Below are 18,969 nucleotides of genomic sequence, written 5' to 3' on the forward strand. Positions count from 1 at the left end.
TTTTGATTCCATGATCGATTCGTTTGAAAAATGAAAATGATGTTATTCATTGGTCCAATTTACGTTACGTCATACAGAATATTTGGTTTTGTCAGCGCTTCTAGCGTAAGCGTAACTAACTTCAGTAAAGTATGCTGTATGTATATAGCGCTCTCTATACACTCCTTTCTCAAGTCTCGATACAATCGGATATCCGACCCGCGCACCTTAGCGCACCCGATCACACCGATAACCGATCATGCGTTTCCTATTTTTTACATTCGATGACTTGTTTCAGTTTGGAAGGTGTTTTGTTTACTTATGAATTTTCCCCATCATAGGGATATCGTTTTCGTTTCTTCGGACTCAATTTTGAGAACGTAGATTTTAGAAAATATTGAGCATTGAATCGTCTTTGTGCTGTATTTGAGTGTAGTGTTGAGTTGTGTATGGATGTAATACATTGAAATGAAAAAATATCATAATATCGACGTGATAAATAACCGAAATATTGGCAATTCTTTTGATCCGCATTTGAATGTCTCAATTAAGTCAAAATCACAAGGACCCACAAAATTCGAAAAAAATCTAGCAGAAAAGTTATTTCTCCGTAGAGTCTATACTGGAAGTCGGTCGGTGAAAGTAAGCATATTTCTGTGTATTCTTATTCAAACTACTAAAGTCTGTTAGAAAATGTCTAAAGATAAGCTGCAATAGAACTTAGTAGTATACCTAACTGACACTATTTTGTGTTTTAGCCATGCCAAATTTCCAGTTACCGCGCTAACTTTCTCATAGTGTTCAGTCCTGATGGGTAAATATTTCAAGCTTTGATTTCTGTGTTTTTGTTTTTGTTTAACACGTACCATTGTGTTATTTATTTGTATATTGATTATTCTTGATTTCAGAACGAAACTAGCCTCTACAAATGGTGATCATAATGTTTATATCATCGATATTGCAACTTGCAAAGTATTAAATACTTTGAAAGGTCACAAACGTACCCCTTGGACGGTAGCTTTTCATCCGTCCAACAATAATGTCTTGGCCTCTGGCTGCCTTAACGGAGAAGTTCGTGTGTGGAATTTGAACGATGTAAATAAGTTGCGGTTGAAGTTTCTTTCTTCGTAGATCTATTTATAAATTTAATCAGTGTTGGATTTCATCTTTTTAGGATTCTTTTGAAAGTTGGCAATCTCCAGGCCATACGGTCATTGCGTCTGTTGCATTTCATCCGAAATTCAATATACTGGCTATTGCTACTTTCAAAGATATATATTTTTGGGACTGGAACACATCGATTATTTTTGGCCAAACATCCACCGAAAGTGACGAAGAAAAAATTAGGTTTGATTTGAAATTAGTACTGAGTAATTAGACGTGTTCTTTTTACACGGATTTTGGCAGATTTTCAAGAATCTGGATTTTGGACGTTTTTTAAAATCTCTTTTTTTCAACACTTTTGAGATAACATTCACTAATTTTCAAAACCTCAATGTCTTCTTCTTCGAAGTAAAATCCAAAATCCATTTTCAAAAGCTGCTACCCGAGCAGATTCTTGTGGATTTTAAATATGCCAAAATCCAGATTCTCGAAAATCTGCCAAAATCCGCGTTAAAAGAACACATCTACTCTCTTTAGCAATTGTATGAAATCTGAATTTTGTATACTAAAATGATGTTCTATAGATATATCAAATTTGATTCAACGGGCGATAAATTGATAACAGCGATTGCTTTGAAAAATAGAATGTTATCTCAGTACGATTCGATTGCTTTTCGCGAAGTCTTTCAATTTTCTTGTGAGCGACGTATTTTAAAGGATATTAAGATGATAATGAAATTTTGCGATTCACTTTTTCAGGTTGGTTGAACAAGTAGCATTTTTGTTTACAATACTTATTATGATAGATGATGTGTACTTTAAATAATGATACATTATTTAATTTATATACGCAGGACATGCCTGAAAAACACATCGTGGAAAAAGTGTCTCCTTTGAAGAAAACCACGAAACCAGCGAGTCGTTTACGAAGTGAATCTCTGTTAGAAGAAACGTTACCTTATCTGTGTAAATTCCATTTAGATTTGGTATCAGGACATTTAAACGTCACTTGCTTTTGTCCGACTGAATTTTCTACGAAAGTCCTAGATATACTGAAGAAAAATACGTTACCGTTTGATTACCTGGTTGATAAATGCTATTTTTGCAGGTAAACCTACTAAGTTTTGGTAGATTGAAGTCATGTTCAATAGTTTTCTAATTTTTTTTCTGTTTCTTAAGGTATACATGGTTGTATAATTCAGTATTTCAACTAAGAATCATGAATCAACAGAAGAACCACATTTGCCAAGGTATACGTCGTTTTTCGGAGGACGATCATGTTTGGTCATTTAGCGACTGCAGATATCAAGAATTATTGGAAGAGAATGCCAACGAATTGAATGGTGTTACGGAGGAAACACTTAGATATTGTTTTGAACAATTTGCCAAAACTCGTATTGCTCCACATTTCGCAGAATTCATGCCGGAGGATGGGCTGTGTTCTAAAAACTCCAATTCCGATTTTCTCGATGATGAACAAAATAAAGAACCTGGTAAATGACGAGATACATAAATTACTTAATTATGATAATTGTAGTAAGTCTTGAAAATTTTTTTCCTACTTTGTAGGCAACCCATCTACTTCGAAAAAACCATTCACTCACGAGGTATGAATTTGAATTTTTTCCAATTTTCTTACTCCTTGAACGAAATTTAACTGTCAAATCAATGTTTCAGATTCCCTTACGTTCAGACTGCTTTTTGAAGTTCTGCGAAACATTCAAATTATTACCAAGTGGTACTTTCGTACCATTTTTAACCTCTTTCGCCGAATTATATCATTATCTGCCAGCTTTACAGCAGATATCCACGTAAGTGTACTTCACTCATGTTTAGATTACAATTTATTACCCGAATCGATAAGTATTTTACATGATCCTTCTATTACTTGTTTTCAGAAAGGACGATACAAGTCGTTTAAACTTGATCATGAATGAGTGGGAATATCTTTATTGCAAACTTCTTCTTATAAATAATATGATAGAAGGCGATAATGGGCTGATATTGAAAAAACGTTCCGTTAAAACCATAGATTTGAATTTGGAATCCGATGATAATATCAATTCCAGTATTTTTAAAGAAAATCAGGAACTAAAAAAACGTTTATTTCGCGAGAAACAGAATCACCCAGCCGATAGTAAGGTAATTTTCATACCAACGAAATGAAATTGATTTATTCTCGAACTTCGTTTTTCAGTTCGAATGGTCATCTCATGGAAATTCTTTTTGTTTTAGCGGATTAATAAAGAAAATGAAGAAAGCGGCAACATGAAAAAAATAAAAGTACAATTTCAGATTTAGAGTTGTACCTTCTTCATTATCTTAATTTGCCTAATGAGTCCTTCGTTTTTTGTTTCAGTCTGATAAATATGATGTGAACGAAGGTGCGTCCACTTCTTCATATTTTCCGGAAAATAAGCAAGTTGGTGGTATTTCATGTTTTAAATCTCAAACGAGTAATAATTGCTTGATTAATGAATTTATTTGTTTTTAATTCTTTAGAATTGTAGTAGTGATGGAAATGAGAATGCAGATACCACGAATTGCACAAATTGCGAAAAACCCGAGAAACAATGCAACTTCTGCAGAAAATTTGACAGCAGTAATTATAAATTGTCTAATACGGTATGACGTGTTTCATAAAATCAATTTGAAAGTATTTGTATATGTTTTTATTATAGCTCATTTTATTTCATCATTATCAATTATTATTTGTGTAGGCTTTGCAATTACTGAGGAAAGATGTTGATATTTTAAGCAACGAAATCCTTCGTAGAAACGAATCTAAAACGCAACGTCATCGTATGGAAAAATTATACAAGCAACAACTTGATACTGAAATTAGTCGAATAGGTAGGCCTCGTGTGAAAATTATATTTTATTCGTAAAAGAGCTGATTTGTTACATATCCGGACTTTTTCCAGATGGCGCATTATTTATCACCATTCAAATTATTAAAAAATGCATTAGGTTGGTAGACGTTAGTAGAAATGATACGTAGTCTAGTTTTTAATTTCGTTCCATTACAACATGATTCGTATTAATTTTTTTTGAAATTTTTCAGAATGCATCTATCAACTTTGATCACAGAGTTGAAAAAACTTCTGAAAATTAATTTAACTTTGGTGGAATCGAAGGATCCCGAATTCGATAATGTTTACATCCGTCGTGAGTTCGCATACCTACTTATTTTGAATTGAACGCTCTTGATTTCCTAATGTGTAATTTATAATACGCCTAATTGTTTTGTTTATTTCAGTTTTCATTTTCATCATCAAAAGAGTGGTTACTTTCACCCGAAGTATTTTAGAATTTTTATGCGAATACAGGTGAGTTGAGTTGATAAAGTTTATCAGCTCTCATTTAATTTCTAATTCAGACGTATTTTTAGGTACAATATAAACGAATTAATTGAAATACGTACTGATTCGGCGAAAACGGTTTCAACTTCGCATCTTTCTTCGTCTCTGCGGATTAGGCAACATCAGAACTTGAATTTTCGTCGAAATTGTAATTTTGATGTGGACGAACCCGTATTCAAAGAAGGTATTCTTACGTTCGTTACAAGTCACTATTTCTCTGGTGAGAATTCCTTTCTAAAGAGAGTTACTTATATATTTCAGAAAATATTCCTCATGGTTCAGAGTTGTCGGATGATGAAAGTAATGTCGAAGTGTCCGACAGTGAGTTTCTTTCATTTTTAATAATATTATTTATTGAAAAGTTGTGTAACGCGTTTTGGTCAAATTTCAGATATTCTGTCTGGTATATCTAATGATCAGTTCGATGGTTATGTGGCTCAAAGTAAGTTTTTTCAAAACTACGAGTAAGTGTTTTCAATTCAGAAGTGAATTTATTTAATTTTAAAATATCTTTTAAGGATGCCGACCAGGACCTTCAAATCAATCGACGGATTGTAGCAATATTCGTTTATTCAAAGGTAGGTATTATTGTATTCTCGATTTGCGTTTTAAATTAACCTTTTATTATTCAAATTATTTTGGTTCTTACAGATTCTCGGAATACATTTTCAAAAAAAGTAGTCGCATCTTCCTCTTACATAGATAAGCATTTGAGATTTCTTGAATGTGCTTCTGATCGAAGACTTCGTGACGACTCAAGCGCCAACAGTCATGAAATACTCGTGCAAAATGTAAACCGTTTACTGTTCCATCAGCTACAGTGTCGTAAGTTTGGAAACAATCTTTCGATTGCCAATGTTTTTAATTGCAATTTCATACAATGAGCTTAAATATTTCAGAATCTGTGCAAATTCCTGAGTATTACAATAGTCATCCGTTGCATCGTTTGCAAGTATGGGATTTTTCTCAACTAGAGGTGCCAGATATCTCTAACAGTAAGCATTTGCTGATCGTTCATTTCATCAATGTCGTAAAATTTATTTCAATTTTCAAACCCAACCGTTCTTTTTTTCTCTAGGAAATCAAAATCTCGTTGTTTCCGAATGTAAAGTTCATAACGATGCTACTATTTCCGTTTCAAATGATAATTCCAAAGTGGCTGTTTTACTTTCTTCCAATCAATACGATCAACCTGATTGGCTAGGTACGTACCTCGTTATCGCAAATAATTTTTTGAATTGCCTAAAGCCTATTGCTCATCGAGAAAAATGTTACAGGAGTTTTTAGCTTGGAATGGAAAACTCTAGGACAAATTTTATGTTCGGTGGCGCTGAATCAGATCGCAGTATCTTTGAGTTTTTCTCCTACCGATCAATATTTAGCTGTTGGATTTTCGTTTATGTATTGGGAGGATTTGAAAATGGCTGACATCATTTCGGTTCAACAAGAAATAAATAACTGGCGAAATTTCAATTTGCTGAGTAGGCGTTCGCCTATAGCGACTTCGTTAATTGATATCACATTTGTTCATCGTACAGAATTCATCATCACAGTAAATTGCATCAGATGGAGTCCGATTCCGGGCCAAGGTTTAATATTTGGTAACAGTTTCGGCGAAATTAAATTCGTCGTTTAAACATCATTTTCCAAGATTCTAAGTATAATTTTATGGCTGTTTTAATTATAATCACGTATTATGCCAAAAATTACTTTCATTCGGTATTATTCTCATGTTATCACGCGCGAATTGTAGTTAGAATAATGATTTTATTTTAGTTTTAAAATGCAGCTGTTTTTTTTTCATCTTCATCTTTCTGAAAGTTTTTTGGAGGGATGTACAAAGATGTTGCTTTGATGTCAACGTTTTCGAAAAAAATTTATTTTGTGATTTAGATTATGTTAATTCTGGTATTGTATGTACATACGAATTGCGAGATGTGAATATTAAGTTAGATATTACATTTTCAGCTTGCGTAAAAAGTTCTCAAATTATGACGGTTCCTTTTTGTGTGTTAAAAACTGCAACGTTTTGTACAATTTTTTTTTTCGATTATAGAAACTAGAGATGTTTTATCTTTTATTTTTAAGAGTTCGCTTTTCCTCGTGTTGTTTTCAATGATTAAGAAATACATTTTATGTTTCGTGTTGACGGATTCTTTTTTTTTTCAATCATTGTTTCATCTTCCGAAATATCATTTGTACATTCTCAAGGAAAAAATATAACGTTTAAAGCAAAATTTATTTAAAACATAGAAGCAATAAAAAATTTCACGTCATCGCGTAAATACTCCAGTTTTAAATACATACTACAAAAAAGGTAACAAATCATTAAACATCTGAAATCTATAACATTCATATAACATTACAAACAAGATAACGAAAAGTTGTTTTAAAAAAAAAGAAAAGAAAAGAAAACACCGTACAAATAATTCAAAGTTAATGGTACAGCAGCGTGAAAATGAATGTAGACGATAGCAGAATCGTGATATAACATTGTTTTTCACAACCTCGCTGCAACAATATCGCTTACAATCCAAAAAGCTCACAGAAATGAACACGAGAAAATTTAGTCCTTTGGTTTTCCGCATATACCGGACGAACCGTACGTCCTAGCAGAAATTTGATGACGTAAATTCTCTACAATTTCGTTATGTGAAATTTTCATAGAAATCTCAGTTTGAAAATTCTACGTCTTTGAAGTTGGGGTACGGTTCGTCTGGTAAATGCGGAAAACTGAAGGACTAAAAATTTTCTCAAATTTACTTCAGTGACCTTTCGGATTTTTTATTCGGTTCAAACACATGAAAATTTTCTTGAAGGATAGGGCTTTCACCAACAATAACTTTTTTTTTTCAAAATTGTAAACGGTATTGTAGCGTGGTCTTGAAATACCTATTACCTACAGTGTAACATCTCGATTTTGCTATCGTCTACAATTCTACATTCAAATTTGCACGCTACTGTCTGCGTTTACAATATTCATCAAAAATTCAAAATATAGTCTACAAATACGTATAACCGATTTCACTCAGAATTTCACAATAATACTTCGCATAACCGTACAATAGAATAGATTTAAACGAGGAGGAAAAGTACCATTCACAAAATTTGTACAAGCAACATTTGAAAAAAAAATCTTAAATCATCATCCTAAACAGACGAAAGTAACTAATAAAAATTTTTAAATTAAGTATTTTATAATGGGAAAAGCATATTGTTCGATTCGTGATGTGTATAGTAAAACATATTAACTAGATATCTGATTTAAAAATCAATCAGTAGGACTAGATAAGTTATAGTGCAATGAATCTACGTAGTAAGATTCATCATTTTATGGACTTATTTAAAACAAAATAAAAAATAGTAAGTTTAGAACATTTACAAGAAAAAAAAACATATAAAAAAACGTAGGTACCTAAAAGATTTGTTTCATAGGAATTTAAAAAGTAGAAAAATTTGATATCGATATGATTTTGTCTCATCATGTGACACAACTTTCAATTTCAATACATAGGAATTATAGTAGTTATGTTTTTCTTGGGAAAAAAATGAATGATTGAATAAATAAAATATATGTATAAAATAAAATACAGAATAATCAATTTGTTCGATCATAAAAATTCGCGATACCGATACATAACAATTTCATTCAAACAATAAGAAGATAACGATCAACATTTTCAGAAATTAACAAAAAGACAGGCATATATAAAGATATGTCCTCATAAAAACAATAAATTGACTCTCGATCTTAGAATTATTCGAAAAAATTAAAATAAAAACACAAAACAAACGTGAAACAATAAAAATATAACTTGGTGACGCATAAAGGAAGATACGACGCATAGAAAACTCATTTAGAAAAAAATAATTACAAATAAAAGAAGAAGAAATCTCAACTATCACTTTCATACGCACAAACGACATAGAATAGGTAAATACTTCAAAAGAAAAAATCATTTTTAAAAAATTCGTAATTGACTAATTTATTCTTTTTTTAAAAAAAGAAGGAAATAATGAATGAAAATTTTTTAAATGGGGTATAGGAATGGAAGTCACAATAAGAAAAGTAAAAATATTTTTCAACTACCAATTAGTATTGGTAAAATTTGATCCGATAATAGGTTGATATGACTTACTTTAATAGGTAAAACGTGAAATTTTTCACATTCATATTTACACTTACATCACTGACCTTGTTTATAAAATTGGTCAACCTTATTATATGTAAAAAGATAAACTGTAATACTGTTCAAAAAATTAAACTTATTGATATGCTTTCAGTAGTCAAAACTTCATCCATCTTCAACAATAAAAAATGAAATTAAAAAAAAAACAAAAAAAAAACAAGACAGACGATAAACGAAAAAGAAAGGAAATAAAATAACGAAAAAACACACACACACGCGCACAAAATGGAAACAGATAAAAAAAACATTAAAAAAATAAATAGTATATAAAATACACGCGTTTGAAGTTCATAATAGGTAGGAGAAAAAAGAGAATTGAAAACAAAAACAGTTTCTGTCTATTTCAGATTAGTCTTCTTACCGCCTCGCGGTTTTATACTCTCACTGATCTGCCACATTGCCTCTTCGCATAGAAATTCGTCAAAATTACTGAAAAATGCCACTATGCGTTCGTGGCCTTTGAAATTATACGAACTAGAAGAAAAAAGAAAGAAAAATTATAGCAAAACGTGAAAAAATTACATTTTAGCGAAAATTAAGAACTATCGTTTAAAAGTTCAAATGCTTACACTTTCTTAAATCGTTTCATATTCTCAACAATATTGAATTGTTGCCATCTTTTAGAGAAATTAATAGCACCATCGTTTAGGAAATCGTTGTTACCAATATGTACGAAAGTTAAATCTTGCAACACCAATCCTCTGTAAAATGGGGAAAAAAATCAGATATGGTTTCATCGAATCAAAAATAAAATAAAATAAAATATTCTTACATGTAAGGAATACACGGAGGCTGCGTTTCAGCTAATGCTTGTCTATAGGCTCTAAAACTAGAGGAACTATCAATCAACGCACAATATTCTTTCAACCCATCAGTGATATGTTTCTGCCATTCTAGCCGTCTTATAGGAGCACTATCTAAGGCTGATAATAACGCCAAATAAGAATTGAAATTATTCATTTTTCTCAAGTGTTTCATGATCTTTATAAACTTCATGACGTAACGTTCTCGATCCTTTGCATCGTTTTGTTCGAGAATTCGAGATCTTGCCCTGAAATTGGATCAAGCATTAATATCCTATTTCAACAGCAAAAAATCATTTTAACCATCTAATGTAAATAAATTTACCAATAGGACATTTTGTTGAAATGTTCAGTGAACCTAGTAAGATTTGGACTTTTCTCTTCATTTTGTTCTTGAGTCCAAATGAGCACTTCTGGAATTTCGATACTGGTAAATAATTCTGCATCTAATAACGTCATTTGCTCGGCTATATGCTCGGATTTAAAATCTAACAACGTCGATTGTCTAGAAACATTCAAGATGTGAAAATGTGAGTGAAATTTTCACACAACGGTTCGATGCAAAGAATCAAATCTCTGTTCTACCTCGTGTAGATATTTTGCGACGTCAGCGATCCATTTAATGATTTCATCGAATGATAGTGTAGTTTAGCTAAGTACTTTTCTAATAATTTGATCCTCAATGCTTTGCCCATGATTAATCCACCGCTGCAGAGTAGCTGATACACGAATTCCATCAACATTGCAACAACGTGCTCTTCCAAATCCATGATACTGAAAATAAAATATTAATAGACTCGGTGTAACAGAACGTCGAACGAAAATACAGTGGAAATTGGATGTTTCACCAAGGTAGCTCGAAAACAGATAAATCAAAGGTATAATCCATTTCCATCTAAGACCCAAAGTAAATGATGCGTCTTCCACTTACGTTAAATCTCCAACAACTCGAACAAGTAAAGAAAATGTTTCTCGAGCAGCTCTTTGCCTAACAGCATCACTAGGTGTATCAAATCGATGATACCGATCGATTAATTTTTCCAAAAGTTGAACCGGGGTGATAAACGTACGATACGTGGTCAAAAACGCTTCTTGATACAAGAAATCTACGAAGAAAACACGACTTTTTGAAAATGAAAAATTCATCGTAACATATACGCAATAAAAATTCAACCTACCCGCATCACTCTCCTCTGAGGTTGGCAAAATATCAATAATGAATATTTAAATGAATTATATAATCGTATTTCATACATTTATTTTTATACAAACTAAAAAAACTACCATTTTTATTAGCTTTGGTGGCCAAAACAATCAGAGCATCTGCGTGTCCTCCTCGTATATCGGGACCATCTTCGTCAGGTCTCTTGTAGACTAGCCACTGACTGACGTCAGTTTCAGCCAAAGGATCGGGGACATTTATTTCTACGATATTATCTTGGTACACAGCACCGATAAATTCTTTATTAACGGGGCTTGTTTTCACCGGGCTTCTAGGCGTATCATCGAAAGTGCTAGAAGTCCAATAATAAAACACGTGAGGAAATAGCTTAGCAGTTGGTCTTTGTACAACACGAGTAGGAAAGTTTTATAGATGAAACTTCACAAATACGTACATTTGCGGATGTGACAACTGAACTGGTGACGTAGGTGTTAAAGTTGACGTAGGAGATTGACTAGATGTGATACTATTCAGCTGACTGCGTCTAGGAGGTAACGCTGGCGGTGGAGATGATGATTCGTTCAATGAATTGTTATTGCTAAATACATAGGACGGTAAACAAAACCAAAATCAAAAACAAATTAAGAACATCGAATAAAACAATTCTACAGAAAAACTATATCGGCACTACGAAGAATCGTCACAATCGTGATACAGAATCTGAATTCTTCAAAAAATGAGACATCTTTAACTGAAAAGCTGTAGACCTATTCACTTATTTTCTACGCGGCGATAACACTATAAATGGTTCATTCGGCTGATTCGGAACAGTCATTATTCGCAATAAAATTTATATAGGCCTACCTTTGACTAGAACAAAAAACATCGAAGGAACACGAATGCGCTGAAGTCAATAACATTTCATGTTTCTGCCATTCAGCTTGTAAAATATTATAAGAATCAATGGAACGTCTGAACATCTCATTTGTATTACCGGGCGAACAATTCCCAAACATTTCCATATACGCCATAACTGCAAAGAGACAGAAAAAACAAGCAAAAATATTAATAACGCGCAATAAAAACAATTAAGTACAAAGAAATCATACTAAAGACCAACACTCGTTATGTAAAAAGAAAAACATCAACTACAAAGGAACACAAACGAAATTTCAAAATGAATCGCTTATTAATATAAATTCACTACGTACCAATGAAAAAAAAAAGTAAGTAACATCAATTAATGAAATGAAATTTTTGTTCAAACAGCATTTATATTTTGTAGCTAGAATCAGCGTTTTCTAATCAAACTAAATTAATTTCTACAATGAATATTACTTTTCAGCAGCTTGATATAATTAAAACTCGACACACCCACAGCTGTACCCGAACATTTAATATAAACGAGAAATACATCTAGCAGGTAAGTATTATTTTAAGAAAAATAAAATTCCAGTTTTTTGTTCCCGGTGTCAAGATGGATATACTCGTATTTTCAAAATTACGTGTTAGTTCAACCTTCACAAGCAGAAAAAAAAAGGAATGCGAAAAACAAAGAGTTTCAAATTTAAATCAACAATCGCCAACAAGAAGTGAAACTTCTTTCTATTAAAGTACCTATTCAAAGTAATAAGGAAATGCAACAAAAGACCAAAAAAAGCAAACATGAGATAGAATTCCACTACGATCACGTTTACATGGGACATGTTTCAATTGTATCATGATCATAAAATATCTACAGCATAATTAACTAGAAATCATATTTTCAAATATTCTACGCAAATGAAAGCAAACTCAAGCTACAAATATGAAGCGATACCCGATACCGCCATCAGGCCATCTTACCGGAATATGCCAAAGAGTGAAACACTGAATTAAAATAAAAATATTCAAACCATTAATTTACTCGTAGGTATTTTAATTACCTATCATAACTACGCGATTACATAACGTGTTTAGTTGAAGGATGTCCAGCATATAGTAAGATTTTAATACAACCGAAAATAATTAAAAAAAAAAAAAAAGAATACAACGTATGGTGACGAAGAAACATTCCCGGAGAAAAAAATCATGGAAAATCTAATCATTTGACTTTCGAGCATTATGTGATCAAGAGGAATGTGCAGGATTTCATTTGAGGGAGGGCGAAATTTTTTCAGAACATATCTTTGAGATGAACACCACTTGCTCATCTTGAATACATTCGTTAACTTTTTTTCCAAGTTCAAAATAAAATTGAAAAATTCAATAATTCTGAAAGTTTGAAAACAATCTTTAAAAAGTTGTAAAAATTTAAAATTTGAAAAAAAAAGTCTATACATTAAATTTTTTTTTAAATTGCAGAAAAAATGTAAAATTAAAAAAAAATTATTCGTACCTAAGTACATAATTGTAAATCTTCGTTCAAAGTTCCGAAATTTCAGAAACATTTTGAAAAAGTCGTTTTAAAAATGTATAATTTTTGAATCAAGTTTGAAAGGTAAAAATTTGAGGTTATTAAAGGGGATCACAAATATAACCCCAATAATGTTTGTAGGTACTTAACAAAACGTCGTCCTGAAAGTTTGCTTTAAAGAGTTACAACAACATAGCCCTTTCAAATCTGAGATTAGACAAAAATTGTCACATAAAAACTAATTTACTTTTTTAGAGCATCCGTCACAAGAATTTGTTCAATTTTTTCTCAACTATATTTCATCCTTTAGTTGAATAAGTAGACATCAGGTACCTTATCTCGTTCATGCATAGTTTTTTCAAACAAATGAGCCTCTTGGTCACTCAGTCACTGATTTTAATCATTTTTGTTTTCTTCTTTAGAAGAGCGCAGAATCCAGATATTAACAGCCCTAAAAAAATTCCAGGTGCTGCTCAAACGCTGAAAAATTATGGTCTTGCAGGCTATTGCATTTTTCAAAGTACCTACGCCGCACCGCCCAAAACTGCGTTGATGGATGGAAAAATCAAATGGAGATGCGAGACGGTATTATCCGAGAAAACCACATTTCTGGCCGTACTTATACTACAATCACATTTAAAGGCCCAATTTCAACATATTTGAGGATATTTTTTTTTTTTTTGGAACTCAGTTTTTTTCACAAAATCCCCGCAATCTCAAAATTTTCGATAAAAGGATGCCTATAGCGGCAACACCGGAAATCTATTTTATAGGTAAAATTCCACCGTCTAACACACTGTAAGGGGTGACTTGACACAATTAAAAAACTATTTTTTGAATTCCATTTTTTTTTTTTTTTTTTTTTTGGAAAAATACTCCAAAATTTCGCAACAGACATAACATGTTTAGGGCAAAAATGGCTATGGTTCAAATCAAAAAAATGTTTGATTCGCGGAAAATTTGACTCGATTTAAGCAAATGATCTGTATTCGTGAATCAAAAATATTTGAATAGTTCGAGATTCATAAGTCGAATTATTTCCGTATGATTTGAATTTTTCGAATCATTTTCGAAATGGCGGAAAAGTTCGGAGGAAATGTTCTCATTTTGCCAATTTGTCATAGATTTTTAGATGTTGACCATGCAAATTGCGTAAAAATCGTTTTAAAAATGAAAATTTGGTGGTTGTCAACTTCAATTGTTTACTTTCAATGTTTGTTTTCATTGCATTTTTTAATTTAACACCGAAGCGAAATATAAAAAATGATTCGCGATTCGCGAGACGAATCCATTTTGATGTGATTCGATTCGAATCTCAGTTCTCTGAGAATTATTCAGATTCGTGATTCGTGTCAAAAATTTCGCGATTTCGACATTCCTGACATTTTCTTACCTACTATACATTTTGAGTAGGTAAGAAAAAGTATACCTACTTTTCCAGACTTTTTGGAAAGTATGGGATACAAAAAATACTACATATTTTCTATATCAAATCGCAACTCTAAACGTGATTATAATCTAGAGAGCAGAAATGAGAACTGATGGCCCCTCGTTTTTTCTCATCAATTTTTGCAATTACTGGGCTATTTTGGAAAATTCAAAATTCTGCAGGGCAGCTGATTTTTTTTTTTTTTTAACACCATAATGGTTTCCATGCTAAATTGGTGATCGATCGATCGAGAAGTTTCTTACCAGTACCGCCAGATTATATCTAAATCTTACGTTGAACATCCACTCACCAAACATCCCTTACCTACAGTTACCTACAGTATACATAATTAATATTATTGAGAAAATATTGTAAACTAGCTGAGTTGAAAATTAGCTATTTCTCTGTTAGTAATGGCAAAGTGCATTTCAAATTCATAATATTTCATAAGTCAGGTAATTCAGCAAGAACAACAGACGAACAAAAGTTAGTAACACATTCTTAGCGGTTAAATTCACCGAAACCACACCAAAAAAGCACCAATTTTCGCGCAATAAATCGTACTGATTTTTGTTAAATCCGTTAAAAATTTGTCAAATACGTAATTGAATCGAAAATCGCAAACCCTACTCTTAGTCGGCGGGAGAAAAAAATAATACAGAGAAGGTATTTCAAAAACCATACGAAATGCTTACTATGTTTCTTCTTCAACGGCAACGGCGGAGGACTTCCGGAATCGTTATGTCCATTACTTAGAATAACGCCAGCGCGCATATGATTATTAAGACTACCTTCGCGCTGCAGATGCATCAATCCGGGAGTAAATTTTCTAGTTTTTATAGGTAAAGCAGGAGGAACCTGGAACATATGAGCGAACATTACAGCACAACGAGGCACCGGTGGCATTGAGAGAGACCGAGAGCCTCTCTGCAGCCGGTATGGCATCGCACATACTTCATCGCTAGTGGAGAAATTAGCAAAATGCGACACAACCCTCGAGGTAGTAGCGTAATGAGATTCATTATGCGACGTGGTCACCACAACGCCATCGACGGTCGACGTCGTACTCGTAAAAAAGCTACACCCTTGTTGTTGCTGTTCGGTGAAACAATGACTAGAATCACGCAACGACACAAAGCCACTGGACGATGAGGAAGATATGCGTTCTCGAGCCACTAAACAAACGGACGACATTGTTAATATTCGAAACGTGGACACATTTGGAAGCGGTAAGGGCACCGTAAGCGTGTTAGTCGAATTGACCGTTAAAATAATCAAGTACATATTTACTTCGAACAGGCGCTGAGTCTTCGGCCGACAAATCCGTACGTAAGCAGCCGCCGCCGCTAGATGAGTCGAACGACGTCACCGAAGAGTTATCCGATTTAATACTAAGTCTTTCTAAAGATAAAGTTGCAGGAACAAAAGGTATCGTATTGGTAACATTTGAATTCGCATTGCGTTTCTTCGGCGGCAATGGTGGCGGTGATTCGCCGACCGTTCTGTCATAATAAATCATCCGGACGAGCTTTAGTTAACGAGAAGCGAGCAGGGAAAAAAACCGACCATCGATCTGTATTGCTAAATAATATTCGAAAATCACGTACCGATTAGGAAGGGGAGGTTTAGGCGGCGGCGTTTCGCTCGTTTCTTGGACAAGAATACGAGACGGTAAATGCCTTTCGAGAACGATATGCGTTGTTTGCTCTAATAACTGTCGCTCGTTCGGAGACATAGTTATCTCTGGTAATGATACTCGATAATGTGACGGATCGCTGGATACTGTAGAGCATCGACTGCTCGTACTACTCTCACTTTGAATGCTTCGGTTTTCTCGCTCCGAAATCTTATCACCCACTACGGTCACCAAATTCTACAGAAAAAAGATGAACAAGATAAAATAATCACGCTGTAAAATCGGAAAATATACATAGTTTCAACACAAGTATGTACCAGACTGAGTCCATCCTCAATTTTTCCCCCAAAATTCAGATAGAACAAAAATTAGGCTATAGCAAAATGATCGCCACAATACGTAGTACGCGTAACAAGTTGGAGCTTTTCAAGACAATGTTAAATCTCGTCTTGAAACAATTTTTCAGGTTTGAAAAATTTCGAAAAAATCAATTATGTAGTAAGTACATATAAGCACAGATGTTTCCAACTAAGAGGTAAATCTTCTTTCTCCGCTTTTTTCAACATTTCCTCTGAGATACATGAAAAACTATATGCAAGTTTTTAATCTCAATAATGATTTTTTTTCACATTGAGTCGATAATAGAGAATCGCTCGTTGAGCCCTACATGGAAAAGTGAAAATCAATTTCATTTCCAAATCGATGAACACCATTTCCAAGTTGATCTGAAGCTTTTAGCAGAAGACGAATTTTCTCCAGTGAACTTGCAATGTTTTATTTTTTGCAATGAATAAAAAAATAAATCAAACACATGGGATAAAAAGTTAAAAACCATTCAATTTCATAGAGAAACCCCCCTCCCCTCTTCCTCACTCCCTCCAATTTGTAGCCGAAATGCTTCAAAAAGGTGTGTCATGTGCCTTTTAAAATTTTACCTCGTTTATAAGTTTTTTTTTTTTTTTTTTTTTTGATCAACTTGGAGGTTGCATTACTAAATAATTTGTACTGAAATTTCGAGTACAATTTCGTTACCAATGAGCATTACTGAGTAAATGCAAAAGTGAAGAGATTTACCTGAACCGCGTCTTCTACTGAATGAATTGTTTCCGTTACATATTCTCTATCAAGCGCCTTTTCTCCCAAAATAAGTAAATCATCACATAATTTAATCAATCTCGCAACACTTTGGTATACCTGGTTTAATCCGGAAACTATTAAGGAACTGTTGAAAAAAAAACAACGAATAAATATTTTAATCGTACAAATATGTTCATTGGATTTGTAAATACGCAACCTAAAGTAGGTAAAAAAGACATGAGAAATCAGGAAGGTAAAAGATACCAATTAATAATACGAATTAGCAGGTATTTATGAAAATTTTCAGCTTATAATTCAATTTGCTAAGTCATTCCATTATTTCGCTTCGAGTAAAGTTTTCGCAAAAAGGAAAATCAATCAAAGGCTACAAAGGAACCAATTAGTAATTCGATTAAGTACATAATGACGCCTTGTTATACATAATTCAATCAAAAAACGTCGACTTGAAGACAAGTAAGTAGATACGTTTATAACACCACTCAAAATGAATATTTACTGAGATGGAAATTTCCCCAACAATTTGTATTTATTGTTGAATTAACACATGTACTCGTATATTAAAAACGAGTTTTTTTTAAAAGGAAGTTGATTTTGAAAAAAGAAGAGGACAAGCCCGAACGAAGTGAGGCAAAAACTTTTGAAATTTTTACTTTGAGAGAATTAAAAATGATGTTTTTTTATGCGAGGGGTTTATTTTTTGGCTTTTAAAACTTTAAAATTTGAAAGAATTTTTTAGGATATTAATTTTGAAACCGAAAAACGTCGGTGTCTCTGTTTTTAATTGCATAAAATTTCTTCTGAAAAGAAATGCATACCGTGTGTATTTTATGATTATAAACATGAAAAATGAAAAAAAAAAAAAAAAAAAAAAATAGCACGATTTTAATAACTCCAAAATCAGTTTTTCTCAGAGTTTTTCATTTCAAAGTTAAGTTACAAGAAATACTTGAGAAATATTGGCCTTCAAAAAGTGAGGACAGTAAGGAATTGACGACGGGGAATTTTCGCAAAAATTATTTTTTTCTCAATGCCTATTTCAAAAAAAGTAGAAAAACAAAATATGAAATATTTGTACATGGACCATACCTTATTTTTTGGACCTAATATAAGAAGAGAATTTGAGTGAAAAACTTACATTAAAACGAAATACGGATCAAAAATGAAAACCAATGTTATATGAGCTTATTGTTGGTCCGACACATCTAGACCATAAAACCATTTTTGGCAAACTTTATCAATTTTTCAACTTCACAGTTAGGAATAGAGTCAGGTAGGGGAGTGAAATTTTTTTTGAAAGCTAAAAAAAATGCCGTGACATCTCTCGATCTAATATCTAAAGAAAAATAAAAACGTACAGACGTACAAAACGATTACCCAAAATGTCGGCCTTGTCCTCTCCCCTTCCCTTCCCTTCCACGAAGAACTTCAAAATTAGCAAAATCTTCGAACGTAATTTAATACAATTTCAAAACGAAAGGTAAGTAGGTACTTATTTGACTGAAAATCATGGCAAATTTTAACCCTAAAATTAGCCCTTCATAAAAACAGCCTATCTGCCACGATTTCTTTCTTTTTCGTATACCGCAAAGCGTAAAGAAATCCCAACATCGAGAAGCAATTCTTCAAAAGAATACCTATACACTTAGTTAATCGAACGAAAAAGCGAGAATTATTCTCGAAACGTAGGTGTTGAAGGTTTCTTAATTCACATTTGTTCGCCGATTTACAAAACAAAAGTTCAAACATTTTCTATTCTTTCTCAAGAATGTAAAAAACATGTACCTATTCCGTAACCTTGCCAAATAAGTACA

General features: G+C 32.8%; 2 protein-coding genes across 6 annotated transcripts in view; one reads left to right on the plus strand and one right to left on the minus strand.

The window, feature by feature from the left end:
* Positions 1 to 258: 258 nt before the first annotated feature.
* On the plus strand, positions 259 to 6,592 carry LOC135831999 (uncharacterized). 2 transcript variants are annotated; one of them, XM_065344930.1, is made up of 25 exons: positions 259 to 621; positions 738 to 793; positions 888 to 1,074; positions 1,154 to 1,326; positions 1,668 to 1,842; positions 1,938 to 2,191; positions 2,263 to 2,576; positions 2,653 to 2,690; positions 2,761 to 2,894; positions 2,982 to 3,225; positions 3,319 to 3,366; positions 3,443 to 3,505; positions 3,586 to 3,708; positions 3,804 to 3,936; positions 4,008 to 4,053; positions 4,148 to 4,251; positions 4,343 to 4,412; positions 4,463 to 4,629; positions 4,707 to 4,766; positions 4,837 to 4,887; positions 4,964 to 5,023; positions 5,097 to 5,270; positions 5,345 to 5,440; positions 5,524 to 5,649; positions 5,723 to 6,592. In XM_065344930.1, exons 1-25 carry the CDS (start codon positions 448 to 450, stop codon positions 6,079 to 6,081), a joined length of 3,429 nt encoding a protein of 1,142 aa, XP_065201002.1. In that variant the 5' UTR covers positions 259 to 447; the 3' UTR covers positions 6,082 to 6,592. The 2 variants fall into 2 exon arrangements, with proteins under 2 accessions (XP_065201002.1, XP_065201003.1); XM_065344931.1 differs by having other exon boundaries at positions 260 to 621; positions 4,475 to 4,629.
* A 73-nt stretch (positions 6,593 to 6,665) lies between these two features.
* The window catches only part of C3G (C3G guanyl-nucleotide exchange factor), a 38,025-nt gene continuing 25,721 nt past the window's right edge, over positions 6,666 to 18,969 (minus strand). For 2 of the 4 annotated variants that reach the window (XM_065344932.1, XM_065344936.1), the window contains exons 4-19: positions 17,135 to 17,282; positions 16,032 to 16,297; positions 15,715 to 15,926; positions 15,379 to 15,599; positions 15,120 to 15,282; positions 12,446 to 12,469; positions 11,465 to 11,633; positions 11,055 to 11,198; positions 10,723 to 10,952; positions 10,617 to 10,631; positions 10,370 to 10,544; positions 10,024 to 10,212; positions 9,764 to 9,943; positions 9,408 to 9,686; positions 9,205 to 9,336; positions 6,666 to 9,109 (exon numbers count right to left, since the gene is read on the minus strand). In XM_065344932.1, coding sequence (XP_065201004.1) covers positions 8,974 to 9,109; positions 9,205 to 9,336; positions 9,408 to 9,686; positions 9,764 to 9,943; positions 10,024 to 10,212; positions 10,370 to 10,544; positions 10,617 to 10,631; positions 10,723 to 10,952; positions 11,055 to 11,198; positions 11,465 to 11,633; positions 12,446 to 12,469; positions 15,120 to 15,282; positions 15,379 to 15,599; positions 15,715 to 15,926; positions 16,032 to 16,297; positions 17,135 to 17,282 — 2,683 coding nt within the window. In that variant the 3' untranslated portion in view covers positions 6,666 to 8,973. The remainder of the gene's footprint in view (positions 9,110 to 9,204; positions 9,337 to 9,407; positions 9,687 to 9,763; positions 9,944 to 10,023; positions 10,213 to 10,369; positions 10,545 to 10,616; positions 10,632 to 10,722; positions 10,953 to 11,054; positions 11,199 to 11,464; positions 11,634 to 12,445; positions 12,470 to 15,119; positions 15,283 to 15,378; positions 15,600 to 15,714; positions 15,927 to 16,031; positions 16,298 to 17,134; positions 17,283 to 18,969) is intronic. The other 2 variants (XM_065344934.1, XM_065344933.1) reach the window with 2 other exon arrangements.

The sequence above is a fragment of the Planococcus citri genome, chromosome 1 (genome assembly GCF_950023065.1).
Source record: "Planococcus citri chromosome 1, ihPlaCitr1.1, whole genome shotgun sequence".
NCBI lineage: Eukaryota > Metazoa > Arthropoda > Insecta > Hemiptera > Pseudococcidae > Planococcus > Planococcus citri.

Coding starts and splice junctions, on each gene's coding strand:
- LOC135831999 (XM_065344930.1), top strand. CDS start 448: ATGAAAAAATATCATAATATCGACGTGATAAATAACCGAAATATTGGC. Junction 2,577..2,652: donor TGAACAAAATAAAGAACCTG/GTAAATGACGAG, acceptor CCTACTTTGTAG/GCAACCCATCTACTTCGAAA. Junction 3,226..3,318: donor ATCACCCAGCCGATAGTAAG/GTAATTTTCATA, acceptor TTTTTGTTTTAG/CGGATTAATAAAGAAAATGA.